Source organism: Lynx rufus, unplaced genomic scaffold, assembly GCF_022079265.1.
Source record: "Lynx rufus isolate CCGP_SWC_20201006 ecotype Redwood Valley unplaced genomic scaffold, mLynRuf1.p SCAF_4, whole genome shotgun sequence".
NCBI classification, from domain to species: Eukaryota; Metazoa; Chordata; class Mammalia; order Carnivora; family Felidae; genus Lynx; species Lynx rufus.
Genome location: NW_025814856.1, coordinates 43,350,757 through 43,367,445, shown reverse-complemented (window position 1 = coordinate 43,367,445; position 16,689 = coordinate 43,350,757). Strand labels below are relative to the sequence as shown.

The window sequence follows — 16,689 nt, the reverse complement described above, 5'->3', positions numbered from 1 at the left end:
GTTTCATATACTAGGAGAAAAAGGATGTCATTAAGATGATAACTACAATAGTTCATGTAGAGAATTATAATCATATATTCTACCAGTTACCTATTAAATGGTACTTATTAAATATAATCATAATCTTATATTTACTGGTGTGAATATAATATATGTCCTATTTCTGACACAGTTGTGATCATAATTTTCTATTTCACCTAAAGATGCAACATGAAGAGTAAAGATGCATGTTTTCCCTCTCTTATCCAGATTTTGCAACATCAGAATTATACATCTGTCAAGAATCTTACCTGATCTTCCCTGAGTGGCTTCCCTGGGCCACTGGGGTGGCTCAGTCACTTAAGCATCCAACCTGGGCTCAGTTCATGATCTTATGGTTTGTAAGTTCGAGCCTCATGTCAGGCTCTCTGCTATTAGCACAGAGAGCGTGTTTAGAAGACATTAATTTCTTACCTGACGCTTTGGTTCTTAACAATTCTGATGCTTTACTTGGTTCTCCAATCCCAATGCTGTTCCCAGCAACGACACGAAATTCATATTCCACCCAAGGACTCAAACCAACCACTGTTGCATTGTACGTCTTACCATTGAGAATTTCTGGAACTGAAAAGAGGGGGGGATTCAGGCAGGAAAACCAGCACTACTTAATATCAGCCAATTGAACAAACAGATACACCTGTTTTAGAAAATTACCCCCAAACCCTGGTGTCACTTACCAGTCGAAACAGCCTGCCAACCCACAGAAAATGGTGTCCGAGCCTGAACAGTAAATATTTGAATGGGACTATTATTATCTGAGCCTGGTCTCCAGCTTAGTTGAGAAGTAGTACTGGAAATGTGTTCCACTCTTACATCCTCAGGGGGACCTGGTGGACCTTGAAAAATACGTTGGATGATAACTATGTTGAAAATTATTAAATTCATTGATTTGGGACAGGGCAGTTTATTTTTCTCTCTTACGCTTAGAAAATAAAATATTGAACACAAGGTATTGTTAACAAATTATATGAGATAAAGCCCTATTAGTTCACTTTACATGGTGAGATACTAATTTAGAAATGCTTCCTTTGAAGATTAGAAAAATTCAATCATGAGATGGGTGAATATCACCCATTAGGGAGCTACTCTGAAAAATTGAGAACTCTCAAAAATTGGGAACATCTTTCATCTATTCCTTTTTCAAAAGGTACCTTGAGTAAACGAGACTTATATAGAGAACTACAGGAATATATCACTTTGACCCTCTTCTGATAAGAATGCTTTATGATAGATAGAAGGCATGGCTACGTTTTATGGACTGACACTGCTTGCTGAGACTGATCGTTCGTTATAAATACACAAAACCTACTCCATTCAATATCCATATCCACACTACATATGCCATGGAGTCCTGAGGTTTAGAAAATAAAAAATCTGTATTTTTATCTCACTTCTTTATCATGATATGGTTACTCAGAGATCTACCATTCACTTATTAACATTTTTTGCTGTGAATAAAGTGCTCATTTGTTTCCACCATTATGCTTACCTCTAACAATGATATCTGCCACAGCAGATAAACTTTCCAGAGTTGTTTTCACTGTGCATAGATATTTTCCTGAATGATTTAACTGAATATTCCTTATCATCAAATCCCCAACAGATTCCTGCAGATAGAAAGCAAAAAGGGGATAAAACATAATCATACCCAGCAGGGCCCATTTTTTTTTACAGCTGGATAAATATTAAATATGGGACAGCATTGAAATTAAGAGATATACTAGTATCATTGCCGTTGCTCCTATATGATCCCTTTTCCTATCCCCTTAATTATCTAGAACACAAGCATTACTATGAAAGTCATAAAACAAAATAAAACAAAAACAGATGCAGCTTCATAAACAGGGGTTATCCATGCAAATAAATATGGGGAGAATAATTATGGAAGATGTTGATTCACGTGAAAAGACTTGATTTATTTTATTAAGTACTTAAAAATTTGGGCAACTTACTCCTCCAATCCTTTCAAAATGAGCCACTCCTTTTTTTAAGTCTATGACATCTCCATTGAAAGACCATATAAATATAACTTCAATGGAGGGGTCATGGGACACCTGGCATGGTAGGACTATACTCTCTCCAACTGTAACATCCATTTTGGAAGGTGGAATGGTAATAACAGTCCTCTCTGTTGAGAAAAAATATTATTATTATGAGAAGCTTATAAAATGTGAGCATACGGCAATAAAATGCATATTTTGAATGGTCATGCAATTGTTTGAAATTGTATAAATACAACTTAGAACTCTACCATATTCGGTAGGAATAAGTGTATTCCCATTGTATTCAAATATTTCTGCATTAATCAGTGTAGCTTATTACTTGTCATACAAGTAAGACATGGTTTTACTCATATTTTATGTAAAAATAAGTAGTTTATAGAAAACTCTGGACTTCAAAAGACAGCATTTTGTATATGAAAAATGCACCACACAGTTTTTTTTTTTAATTCTAAAATTCTAGGTGCAACATTAAAATCCACATACTGGTTGCAGCCCTAGTCTGTGTTAGTTTCATATACTAGGAGAAAAAGGATGTCATTAAGATGATAACTACAATAGTTCATGTAGAGAATTATAATCATATATTCTACCAGTTACCTATTAAATGGTACTTATTAAATATAATCATAATCTTATATTTACTGGTGTGAATATAATATATGTCCTATTTCTGACACAGTTGTGATCATAATTTTCTATTTCACCTAAAGATGCAACATGAAGAGTAAAGATGCATGTTTTCCCTCTCTTATCCAGATTTTGCAACATCAGAATTATACATCTGTCAAAAATCTTACCTGATCTTCCCTGAGTGGCTTCCCTGGGCCACTGGGGTGGCTCAGTCACTTAAGCATCCAACCCGGGCTCAGTTCATGATCTTATGGTTTGTAAGTTCAAGCCTCACGTCAGGCTCTCTGCAATTAGCGCAGAGCCCTCTTTGGATCCTCTGTCTACCTCTCTATCTGCCCCATCTCCCACACTCTCTCTCTCTCTCTCAAAAATAAATAAACATTAAAAAAAAAAAAACTTCCCTCCAGAAACATCAGTCACAATGTCAACCATTGTTCTACAAGTCCTAGTGTTCCAGTGACCAACATTTCAAAGCTCATTTCCAAAAATACTCTAGTTGAATTTGAGAGTCCTGATTTCCCTGATTAAAAGACAGGCATAGTGGGGCGCCTGGGTGGCTCAGTCAGCTGAGCATCTGACTCCGGCTCAGGTCATGATTTCACAGCTCGTGAGTACGGGCCCCATGTCAGGCTCTGTGCTGACAGCTCGGAGCCTGGATACTGCTTCAGATTCTGTGCTTCCATCTCTCTCTGCCCCAACCCACTCACATTCTGTCTCTGTGTCTCTCAAAAATAAATAAACATTAAACAAAATTTTAAAGAGACTCATAGTAGTAGATCACATCTGACTACATTTTTTTTTTATAACAAAATAAATACTTCTGATTTTAGAGGGATAAAGATTGACTGAATAGGAAATTCAGTAACCATAAAGAAGGCCTGGACATACACTTGGACTCAGATATGCACTATCTGACCAAAATAAAATATTTTTTTAAGGAATTTACATTTAAGAAATAGGGGTTTGGGAAAATTCTACTGAAAAAAAAATACTGTACCTAAGGAAGTTTCAAAACTGTGAAATGGGAGACTGACAGATCTGTTTCTCTAAAGATCATTTGTAAGATAAAGTTTAACCCTAAAGGAGATGGACTGAACATTTTACTTTCCTTCTGTCTTCTTCATGCTACTCCAGAATCCAAACTGTACTGAGCCTGAATTTCTGTGTTCAAATGGATTCGTGTGCCTCTGTGTTCTATCAACAGAATGCTAAGTCTTACTCTAATATTTAAAAATTGCAACTGTTACCTTGGTAAAAGTTCAGGAGCAAAAAATAGAAATTAATAATCTTGGGTTTTAAGGTATGTATTGATAAGAGAGCCATGGAAAAATAAAAACACATACTGTATTTCTGAATATAACACAGAAAATCTAACTCAATCTACCTCAGATGTATCTTTATGCTTACATAATTTAAAAATGTTCTCTCCTTTATTATATTAAATGCATACACTTTTCATTCTAATTATTTTTGGAGAAAAGTTTGAAGAATGATTCTGTGGACTCAATACATTCCTAATTTCAAGACTTCTTCACTGCTCTCCCCCAAAGTAAGGATAAATGATAACCAGGGTTTCAAGAACATTTTTTGGAACTAGAAAATATTTTCCTGATGTAATTTCTTGGAAAAAGAATGTATCACTAATGTCTTATTTACATTTATGGGAGGATGAGTTGGCTAATTGGATGCGTTGGTTGAGCAAAACTGCTCTGATTTAAAGTTTTAGATCATGCAATTAAAGTAATTTTCAAACATTAAAAATGACAGCAACTCCTTCCATTTATGGCACCACAAAGTAGCAAAGTGAGACAAATCATTCCCTGTATACATAGCTCATCGGTAGGACACTAATAATGACTAAAACTTCATGAATAAGAAATATTTGTATTATTATAATTTATAATGTTTAGATATCATCACTAGTTATTTCACTTATTAACTGGTATTTACTGAGCACCTACCAAATTCTAGCAATCTGCTAAGTATTGGAAATACAAAGGAATATGGAGGAAAAAAATCAGCAACAAATAAAAACCATACAGTGCCTGCTTTCACAGAGATTTAAGTCTAAAGTAGGAAGTTGGCATGAATCAAATCATATTAATGGGTACATAATTACAGCTGTGATAAGTGTCATATATTAGAAGTGAATGATTCCATTAAAATGGGGAATCCTGAGGGGTCAGTTTATTGAGAAAGAGTTGTTTTAGCTGAGAGTAAAAGGCAAATAGGAGTTTTGGTAAAGACAGCAGGTAGGGAGAAGGTGCCCATACCAGCAAGATGCAAGAGCATTTACAAAGAATCTGTGCGAAGAAGAAACAGTACATGCAGGGCAGTCATTGCTGGAAATCCCAGTATTAGAGAGTAATACAGGAGTAAAATTGGAAAATACGAACCTGGGCCATAGTCATAGTCATAGTGAAGACATAAGCCTGAAATATATTTAGGATCTGCTACATACTTTGTGGGTCACAGTGTGAAATGAAAATGTGGGGTGACTTGGGTGGCTCAGTCAGTTAAGCATCCGACTCTGGCTCAGGTCATGATCTCAAGGTTTGGGAGACTGAACCCCACGTTGTGCTCTGCACTGACAGCCCAGAGGCTGCTTGGGATTCTCTCTCTCCCTCTCTGTGTCCCTCCCCACTCTTGTCTCTCACAAAATAAATAAACTTAAAAAAATGTACTGAATATAAAGCAACTTTCTTTAGGAATGTTGTATAACTTATAAAATGTAATAGGGTAATAGTGATGCATTGGAGCAACATAAACTTACAAATTGCAAAATATATATATATTTTTGTTGTCAGTTTCATATAATACATTAAATAATGCCTTATTAAGGTTATATCTGGCTTGATCTAAGCTTTCTCTCACCTTTCCACAAATTTGCTTCCTAAATTATTAGAATGTGTTTTACGCAATTTCATTTTCACTTGAAGTAACTGATATCGGTTGCTCATGATGAATGCAAAATTACAAATATTTTTCGATATTTGATTTTGCAAAGCATCTTTCTACTGATATAACTGTTACAGAACTGTAAACAGTAGTTTACAGGATGTGACGACATTGGGATAGATATATTTTGAAATATAAATTTTAGAACATCTACAGCTGATGATTCTCATGGGACAATATTTCTTAGAAGATTTAACTCTTCATCCAAATGCATTTCGTGTAATTCTGAATTAAATTTTAGGTGTAAATGTAAACAGTGGAACTTTAATGCTCTTCTGACATACCCTGTAATTTCTGAAGGCTGTACAAGACACTGAAAGTGTCTTCATGACTTGTGTATACTCCAAAATGCCTGTTTACGCATTCTCTTGCCTTATCTTCAGTTACAGGGAAACACTCATTAATAATTAGGTCACCTGGAGCTTCCTATAAAAAGTGTTCTTTACCATTGAGTGGAAAAGTCTTTACATTTAATTTCTGTTTTTAAGCCTCTGGATATTAGCTTTCCAATGTTGGACAAATGTTCAAAAACAAGGTATGCTAAACTCTTTGAAGAATGTGAATAACTCTGTGATATGCCTTATTGCAATGCTCAGGTGTAGGCAATTATTTTGTAAGTCTTTGCTAACAAAGTTACTGCCTGAACACTGACAGTTCCGTCCTGGTGCTCAGGTTGAAGAGTCACTATTTGTGCAAATGTCACAAAGATTACACGGACTCTGGGCCAGCGGGCCTCTCAACATTACTTCCTGGCACTGACTGCTTTGAGCTCCTTGCTCCTGTGAGGCCCTTTGCAGTCGGCCACTGAAACTTCTGGGGCTGCTGTGACCAGCACCTCCACCAACCTGAGGGACCCACTTTCAGGGCCTCAGAACTCCTGACTGCCACGAGGCAGGGGGGTCTACACGGTACCGACTCTTAGGCGTGGACACTGTCTGCTTGGTCCATAGGGCTGAGCCTGTTTGCAAATGGGCTGCTGCTGCTGAACCTCACGTGGGCGCACCTGCCGCCACCCAGTATAGTTCCTCTGCTTGCGCGCATGCTCCGCTGTCCCGGTAGACTTCACTGACAAAGTAGGACTTCAGAGACAAGATGACTAAGCATTTCAGGACAGTGACATCAGGGCGATAAACCAAAACGGGGCCTTTCTCAGCACAGGGTCCTATGCGGAGGAGCCGCGCACACCAATGAAGCTAATCCTGGGTGACACGCTTAGAAATGTACTCTTTTTGCGGAAAGAAAATGGGAAGCGTTGAAAATATGAAGCAGAGACATACCATTGTCTGTAGGGTGGAAAAATAGATTATATTTAAAAAGAAATAGCTTCTATGTAAATAGGCTTTTTTATCCAAAAGAAGAGCATAGATGATTACCCGAGCGTCATTCCCCTACGCATAGTCTCCTTGTGGGTGAGGGGGTGCTTGGACAAGAAGTCTTTTACCTACTGTGTCTTCTCCCCGCACCACATGCAGATCTGCCCTAATCCTGTGTAGGTGGCTCTGAGCCACCAGGCTGCTCATTGCTACCCTACAGAGCTCTCTCCTACAACCACGCGCAGCTCCGGGCTCACAATTCCAAGTGAATACCCCGCAGGGACAAAATCACACTCGCAGAGAAGGGGAGAGTGGTTCTTGTGCAGCAGAAATATACAGAATCTTTGATGCCATTTTAGGAAAAAAACAAGGACTATTCTTTAGTTCCTTAACCAGTCGAGACTGCTCCTTTGCAAACACTTGCACTCTTAAGAAATTCTAATATCAGACACTTTTATTTTTATTTTTTTCCAAACCATTCAAATCACTCTCAGGGAGTGGAGGGAGGTATATACACACATTTACTCTTCTCCTTTCCTGGGAGTCCTTAAATACCAATAGAGTAGGTACAATAACATGAAGTTCATGGTTAAGACTGAAGTACTTCTTGTATTTATGGATAAATGAGACCATTATGGCCTGAATTATAACAAATTAAAAAGGAAAGAAGTCACCTATGCTATACTCTCCCACCTGTGAAACTTTGAAATTCTTTAAGCCTCTTTCTCTTGGAACAAAAGATAGTTGCTCCTTTTCATTCTGAATCATTTTCTACTTCTTGTAGCAAATTCCTTAAGTATTTGTAGAAATTCTAGAAGTTTAAACTTTGTAGCATGCATAACAACTCCTCAGAGAACATGCTCAAAATGTGAAATCCTCAACTCCTACCAGAAATACTGATTCAGTAGGTCTGTGAAGGGAACCAAGAATATGGACTTTTAACAGGCCACTTTTTCAGTCGATTTTGCTGTAGTTAGTCCAGGGACCACATTTTGAGAAATACTGCTTCAGGTTTTGAAATTTGAACCTGAAATTTCTATTTAAGGAAAATCCAAGTTATGTAAATATATTGTCAGAAAGTCTCTAATGCTTTAGATCCAGGAAAAGGTCGTATCTAGTAAAATGGAATTGGTTAGTAATGCTTCAAAAAATAAATACATAAAAATGGACTTTTGAGGTTATTTAAGTGTAATTAATTCTCTATACCATATCTGCCTTTACAGTGCCACAGTATATTTTAGCATATTAAAAGCTCTGAGAATTTTGGATTAAAGAAACTTCTTAGAGCACATTTAATTCTCAGTTTCCTACGCTTACTAGATAGGGACCAGTTTTAATCCATGTAACACCTCTTAATACATCTTGGGATATAAAGATTCTGAAAAACAATGTTTGGAAGTATGATTGTCATGGGTGAAGAGAATTAACACACACACACCATACACACGGATACGTGCTTATCTGTGTGTATTTACTTAGCATATACATATATACAGAAATGCATATTTATGAGACAATCATGTAAATTTGAACTGTAAATAATTCAGAATCATTGTTAATTTTGTAATACAATAAAACTGGTTTATTGTTGTATTAAAAAGAAGATTCCCTTTTCTTTTAAAGATACATTATGAAATATTTACACATGAAATTACGATGTTTATGATTTGCCTCTAGATATCTGAGGTGGATGCTGAGCAAGTAGTAGGTGGGGGTATGGATGAAACAAAGATAGATATGAGTTGATGATTAACAACCCTGACTGATGGGTGAATAAGAGTTCCTTATACTATTTTTTCTACTTTTCTGTGTGTAATACTCATTTGTAATAAAGGAAAAACAGAAAGAAATGATGAAGTTAGTGAATAATTTATGTACAAAATAAGGGGCATCTTTCCCATTCAGCTTGTAAAGTGATGAAATGATGAGGACCCACCACTTTTTTTTTTTAAGTTTATTTTGAGAGAGAGAGAGAGAGAGACAGAGAGAGAGGTGTGTGTGTGTGAATGCGAGTACACGGGTGTGCTTGTACATACATGCCAACAGGGGAGGGGCAGAGAGAGAGGGAGAGAGAGTGTCCCAAGAGGCTTCTTGCTGTCAGTCCAGAGCCCGATGTGGGGCTGGATCTCAGGAACCATGAGATCATGACCTGAGCCGAAATCAAGAGTGGGAGGCTTAACTGTCTGAGCCACCCAGGAGCCCAGGACCTATCACTTTTTGAAGATTATTCTAAATATTAATGACAAACATTCATGAAGAGTTAATAAAATTATAGAATTTTAATATTTCCATTTTCAATCTCTTTTCATGAGATACAAATCATATAAAAACAGCTAGATCTAATAATCCTGTTCTGAAGAAGTAAAATGAAAGGTTTAATAAGATCTATAATGCTTTTGATGAATAGCCTTACTCAAATTCATTTTGCTGTAATAGCCAAAGATGCTTCCAGAATACATCTTCAGTTATAAGCATCTCAAAACACATGAAAACTAATATTAAAAATTCTGTCAGAATTCCTCAGCATGATTTCTCTAAACACAAATGAGACTTCTTCCATGTATCAATTGCACATTATGATCCCTAACTACATTTTTAGAAGCTAGGGAATGGCAAGAAAATATGTAATTGGGCTTTCTTGACCATCCGGAAAATATTCTTTTGCGTCACTTTGTATTTGTTTCTTTCTTTTGTACCTTCAACTCAGTTGGAACTTTCATCTAAAAGTAATAATCTTTCAGTGTGACTGTTCAGAATAGTAACTTCTCAAGTATTTCTGAACTTATCAACTTCTCTCCAACAATGGACAAAAACAAGAAAAATCACCAAACCTTTCTTTACTCTGTACAAACGTGAGTCTGCCTTCATTTGTCTAATGACATTATAGAAAATGTTGCTAAGACACCAACATAAAGGAATCTAGTGTACAAATAGCACTTCAAACAGGTGACAAAATTCTCTGATATTGTGAAGGCTAGAAATGAATACTTGAAATTTGGTCCTCTTCCTAAGTCCTCAGAATCTCAATTTAACCTACATAGGAACATACTAACCCTTTCCATGCCTCTTATTTTTTCTTCCATTTACAAGCTTTGATCTGGGATATTTTATTGTAGCCATAGGGATGTCATCAATACTTCCTGTAGTGTACATTTGATAGTGATGGATTCTCAGAGGTTTTGTTTGTATGAAAGCATCTCTAATTTGTGTTCATTAGGGAGGATATTTTTGCTGGGAGTTGAATTCTTATCACTGTGGTCTTTCAGCCCATTAGAAAAGCCATTCCACAGACTTTCGGATTTTCTTATTTCTGTTGTTGTAACAACTGCCAGTCTTATTGTTGTTATTTTGAAGATAATGTATCTATTTTATCAGGATAGTTTTTCTTTTCTTTTTTGGTTTCACTACTATGTGCTTAAACTTTCCTTTGTGTTTACCCTAATTAGGGCTCATAGAATTTCCTGAAAAGGATGGCTGCTGTCATTTTCAGGTTTTTTGTTTGTTTGTTTGTTTGTTTGTTTTTAAATCTCTGGCAAATACTTCTTCAAATACTGTCCATCCCTCATTTTCTTTCTCTCCTCTCCAGTCCTTGTGGAACTACAGTATCACAATATTGGAACTATTCATATCCAATATATCCTTATGTCCTTTTGTTGTCTTTCTCATTGCATTTTCTCTCCATGTTGCAGTCTGGATATTTTCTGTTTACACACTCTCCATTTTCCTAATTCTTTTCTCTGCCACATCTAATCTGGTATTAAATCAATCTCTATTGTTCTTAATTGTAGCTTTTGTGGTTTTTAGCTCTAGACTTCCAATTGATTCTCTTTTATTGCAGTACAGTTGACACACAATATTATATTAGTTTCAGGTGCACAACATAGTGATTTGACAACTGTATACATTACTCAATGCTCACGATAGTAAACAGTCACCATCTGTCACCGTACAGTGTTATTACGATATTACTGACTATATCTCCTATGCTGTACTTTTAATTTTCATGACTTATTGGTTTTACAACTGCAAATTTGTACCTCTTAATCCCCTTCACCTATTTTGCCCATCGTCCTCATCTCCCTCCCTTCTGGTAACAACCAGTTTATTCTTGTATTTATGAGTCTGTTTCTGTTTGTTTGTTCCTTTCTTTTGTTTTTTAGATTCTACATATAAGTGAATCCATATGGTATTTGTTTTTCTCTGTCCAACTGATTTTTAATACATGTCATTTCCCTTCTAAAATTTGCCATCTTGTCATCTATTTTTTAACATATTAATCACAATTAGTTAAAACCCTTGTCTAATAACTTTCATACTCCTCTTGGCTGTGACTTATTGCTAATGTCTGATGTTCAGCTGGGTTTTGATCCCGGCTCCAGCTATTCCTGGTAATATTTTACTGAATATGCATTGCAATGTAAATAAATGTTGTATTCGTTTATATTTTTTCCAAGAAGATTTATTTTTCTAAGCAGGCAACTAAAAACAGCAGAGTACAATCAGGACTGGATATGAATGGAGACTGAATATCAGTCTTTTTGATTGGTGGTCAATTGTGTTCTGTTTTTATTACCAGGGCAAAGTCCTTCCAGTGCCTCCATTCAAGGTCAGGTTGTATAGTAGGTTCGTTTTATCTGGAAAATTCTGAGCCCCAATTTTTGTCTTCCTTGCACCATGAAGCAACCAAAATTTCTGTTTGAGATATTTTCTGTGTTTGTTTGTTTGTTTTAATTTTTAAATTTTACAAATTCTTGATTCATACTGCTTGGGAAGTGACAAGTTCCTGGAGGAGAAAAACACTGGGGAGTGTTGTGATCACCTATCTGTGCTTTTCTTTTCTCCAGAATATTGTCCCTTATGTTGCAAACACCTTGGTTACTGTCATAATTCCTTGGAACTGCTATTTTTATTCATTTTTAAAAGATTTTAACAATATTTGGGGGCTGATATTGGTGTGAAAATCTACTTTGATTAGTCAGGACAAAAGTTTCTCCAAATATTAATAATGTTTAATAAAAGACTGTGTGTAGGGTTGAAAATATTTAGGCCATTTATCTTTGGGTGTTTATACATTATATAACATATATATATTTGGGTTTATATACATTATATAACATATTTGGGTTGGTATAGTTGGGTTTATATACATTATATAGTGTATATATATATATATATATATATATATATATATATATAAAATAACAATTGGAGAAAGAATTGGGTATTACTTCCTATAGAAGTAGAAACCCTTGGGGTGTCTGGGTGGCTCAGTTGGTTGAGTGTCTGACTCTTGATTTTGGCTCAGATCATGAACTCATGACTGTGAGATCGAGCCCCATGTTGGGCTCTGCACGGAGCTTGGAGTCTGCTTGGGATTCTCTCTCCCTCTCTCTCTCTCTCTCTCTCTCTCTCTCTGTGCCCCTCTCTCTCTCTCTCTCTCTCAAAAAAAAAAAAAGTAGAAACCCTTAACATAAGTGTTTATTCAATGTTTCATTCATAACTCTCTAATTAGTTTCAAATCCTACACCTTCTTTCAGGTGTACATCAGTATGAATAGTGAGCAAATGAAACAACACTGAACTGAAGATCTATTAGAGGACTTCCATCGTAAGAGGCAAAAAATCTCATTTACATTTTAATAGGAATATTCTAGTTTCTAGAGGAGAGACAGGTGGAATCAAGACAAATACTCATGAGGTTGTATGACTGAGTTTCTCAACATCAACATTATTAATGTTTTGAGCCAGATAATTTTGTGTTGCATGTTCGTATGGGTGGATTCAGAGTGAGGTAAGGAGGGGGCCCTGTGCATTACAGGCTATGTAGCAGCATCCTCCACACATTGCCAAAGGTCTCCTTGGAGGTCTCGGAGGCAAAACCAGCTTGGTTAAGCACCTCTGTGCTATAGCAATGCACTGGAAAAAGGATGGTAGTAGTTACAGTTTGGTAATCGCAGTGGTGAGAAGTAGTTAGATTCTGTACATATACAGATGCTAATGCCATTTGTTGGACAGCTGGATATGGGGTTTGAAAGAAAGCAAGGTGTAAATATGACTACAAAGATTTGGAGTGGCAACTGTCAGTACAGACTGTTCTGAATACAGAGGGAAAGACCTAAATAGGAGCAAGTTTTGGGAGTAAGAGTTAGGAGGCCAATGTTAGCACGTTGGATTGAGGTAGAAATGTGAACGTGGTGTATCAATTTGGAATTTGCTTACGTTTGGTGTTTAACATAAGAGGACAGAATAAGACACCAAATAAGTGGGAGTAGATATAGCAGAGAATAAATGCAAGGAAAAATCTCTGGCATACCCCAAATTTAGGAAATAGTAAAACTGAAAAAAAAAAAAACAGCACAGGAAACAAAAAAGAAGTGACTTAAGATGTAAAAGGAAAACCTGACAAATGCAATGTGCAGGCAGCCAAGTGAGGAATGTATTTCAAGAAGGATGTGATCAATAGTCTGATAGGTTAAGTAAATGAGGACTGGGACTGACTACAGTATTTAATAACGTGGAGGTTACTAGTCACCTTGTTAAGAGCAGTGTTGATGAAATGGTAGGGGGAAAAGGCTGGTGGCATTGATTTAAAGCAAAGTTGACCAGAAGGTTTGGAAAAAACAAGCTCATATAGATAACTTTTGATATAAAGGAGAATAGTCAAATATGGCAGTAGCTGGAAGGGAAGCAGGGTCAGAAGAGGTCTTTTATTTAAATTATGAGAATAATAATACAAAAGTATTTGGTGGGGATGATGCGTTACACAAAATAACAGAGATGAAGGAGAAAGAATGTGGTAGAGAAAGAGAAAGAGACAGAGACAGAGTGATAGGGAGAAAGAAAATTGGTAGATTGATGTCCCTGAACATAAGAGGGAATCATATCTAGAATACAAGTGGAAGATTTGAGTTCCTGACCCATCCAAACTCTGCTTTATTGATTTCTTGATAAGTTTTATTTAAGCAAGAAATAACTAAAGCTTGGCTTTTTGTAAATGTTGATAGAGAAAAATAGTATCATTATAAAAAATAAGATATATAATATCCTGATGAAGGTAATTGATTAAACACAGTGTTTATTTTCAGTTCTTTAAAAACATTTAATAAATAAAACCCAAAGAAATTTTTTCAAAGATAAAGCCACCAAAACAGGGGTCAAAAGGAGAAACAAAATTTGAGAAATGGTAATGAAATGAAACGATTTCTAACTGATACACCATAAATATCAATCCTATGCTGGCCGTGAAGAAGGCTGAGAAGAAAATTTATTGAATGTGTCAACCCCCCTTTTGCACTTTATGAATAGAAAGCTATATGATTTCTACAGCGTTTTCCAGTCTCAGCAGAAGACTGGCAAAATTATTCTCCAGAGAGGATATGAAACAGAGGGTCTCTGAACTGCTGGGTATGAGCATAGTTGAAGGTGGGGACTCTTACTAAAAACAGGGAAATTAAGGAACATGTACATAGTAAGCGCTGAGATCCATGTCTTATAACATCATTTAGCTCTGAGGGTGCTGTCTGCTGCCCCTCTGCTCTCCAGGCATGAATGTGGGATTAGAAGTGGGGGACAGTTGTCCTAGGCATCTGATAAACCTAAGAGAAAACACCTAAACATAGTGTCTTTAAGAGTTTCCCAAGGATACATCCCAGCCAGATCTTCCTAGTGTGAAGTCCAGCAACTTGGTCAGAGCTTTCTATAAGATTTTTAGTATTCCATTCTTAAATATGAGCAGACAACTAAGATTCACAAAGTATCTCGGTACACCTCTTATTAAAGGGTGAGGATTAAGACAAAGAGAAGAAAGGAATTTGGGACCACGGAGGCCATGCAGGTAAAACAAGCTAGATAAAAGAAAAACTGAGCAATACTTTTATGAGCAATATTTTTAGACAGAGAGAGAAAAAATGCAAGGTACCATATAAAGGAACAGTCAGAAAATAAAGGACACTTAGAGATTTGAAAAAAAATAGCAAAAAACAAAAATTCAATAAAAGGTCTGAAAGACAAAGTAGAGAAAATTTCCCAGAAGATAAAACAAAAAAGATACAAAATGGATACTAAGAGAGAGAAACAAACAAAATATATAGTTCATATATACATGCATAAAAACTACATCTACTATCTAAATCTATATAAATATGTAAAATATAATAAACTACACACACAGATATATATATATATATGTATATATATATATATACATACTTGCACACACATAAACTAGAGTACCAGTTTACGTAATCTAACTTCTTCAATAATACGGATTATAGAAGAAGAAATGGAATAAATTAATAAATTATTCAGGAAGATATTCCAGGAAGAAGGGTGCGAGTAAAGGCCGGAAATAGACATGCACCACCTCACATCATCATGCAATTGTGGCATGCTGGGAAAAACCGACAGAGAGACAGACAGAGATATAAAAAAGATGTCACACACAACAGTTCAGAAATCAAAATGGTTTCAGCTCCCAGAGCAGACTAACATCTCCAAATTGCCAAGGATAATGAATTCCAATCTAGAATTCTATTTCCAACTAAGCCATCAAGCAAGTGTAAGCATAGAATGAATACATTTTCAAACAAGAAGGATCTCCAAAATTGGCATTCCTCTTGAATTCTTTCTCAAAAATCCACTGGAAGATGCATTAGACCAAAATGAGGGAGCATGTTGAGAAAGGCATGATGCTTAGGCAATGGGGCTCCCAAACACAAGGTCAGGTTGATTTTTTTAAGGGAGACAACTGAGATAGAATTGAGGAATGAGTAATTGGCAAGTCCATAGAAAATGCAGCAAACAAACAAAACAAGAAAATTACTAACTCTAGGGAAAGCAAATACAGGAAATTCAAAGCTAATCTCTGAAATAAACCCTGTAGAGAGATAACAAACAAACAAGGAAATCAGTATGATAGAGTCTTTAATTTTCCTCTAGCAAGCCAGAAATGGAGGAATTTTTCATCTGTTATAATGTACTTTTCCTCTTCATATGTCTACTTGCATAAGGCTGGTAAGTTTAGTCAAGAACAAGTTTTATCCGCTCAGACAGATAATTTTTCACAGATTAAAAAAGACACACAGCACTTGGTATATTCTACCATAGGCAGTGTAATAGCTTAATTTCAATGTGTAAAGTAACCATGGTCAATATATTCCAGTTTACCTGCAGGTACTATCACCCATTTATCTTTCACCTCAATATTTAAATGATGTAGAACAAATATGAAAAGCCTTCCAAAATCCCAGAAGAAAAGAAAGAACAGTCCAGAGAAAGTAAATGTCTAAAATTCAAGTTGTCTCAACGAGAAAACATGTCTAAATATCATGCAAGGTAACACTGAAAAATTCCCTAGCAAGTAATAATGTAAAATGTAAACACAGATCTTTTATATCAACAAGTAATCAGAACAGAGTCTGACATCTATTTAAAAAGAACATGCACAGTAGAGTATGCTTAATGAATTAGATACACCAACTACTCAGTTTCGAGGCTGTTACTATGTAATAGGCAATGACTATTTTTGGCATCACATTTATATTTCTTATAAATAGATAACATTCACTCAGTCCTCCAACTGTAACCCTGTGCTAGGCTGTAATAAAACATCAGGTGGAAGAACACTGTAGTTTTATAGGAAATGGAATTAGGAAATTTTATTTTGTTTGGTGACAGAATCTAGTAGCAAGGGGATGTTTTCTTCTGGACATTTATGTTGAGGTGAGGGGAGGCAAAACGAGACAATAA

At 36.0% G+C, this 16,689-nt stretch overlaps 1 protein-coding gene across 1 annotated transcript in view; it reads right to left on the bottom strand.

Moving 5' to 3' along the window:
- The window catches only part of CNTN6 (contactin 6), a 180,502-nt gene that overhangs the window by 24,419 nt on the left and 139,394 nt on the right, over positions 1–16,689 (bottom strand). Inside the window, exons 11-14 of the mRNA XM_047096510.1 lie at positions 1,992–2,167; positions 1,529–1,646; positions 717–875; positions 454–603 (exon numbers count right to left, since the gene is read on the bottom strand). Coding sequence (XP_046952466.1) covers positions 454–603; positions 717–875; positions 1,529–1,646; positions 1,992–2,167 — 603 coding nt within the window. The remainder of the gene's footprint in view (positions 1–453; positions 604–716; positions 876–1,528; positions 1,647–1,991; positions 2,168–16,689) is intronic.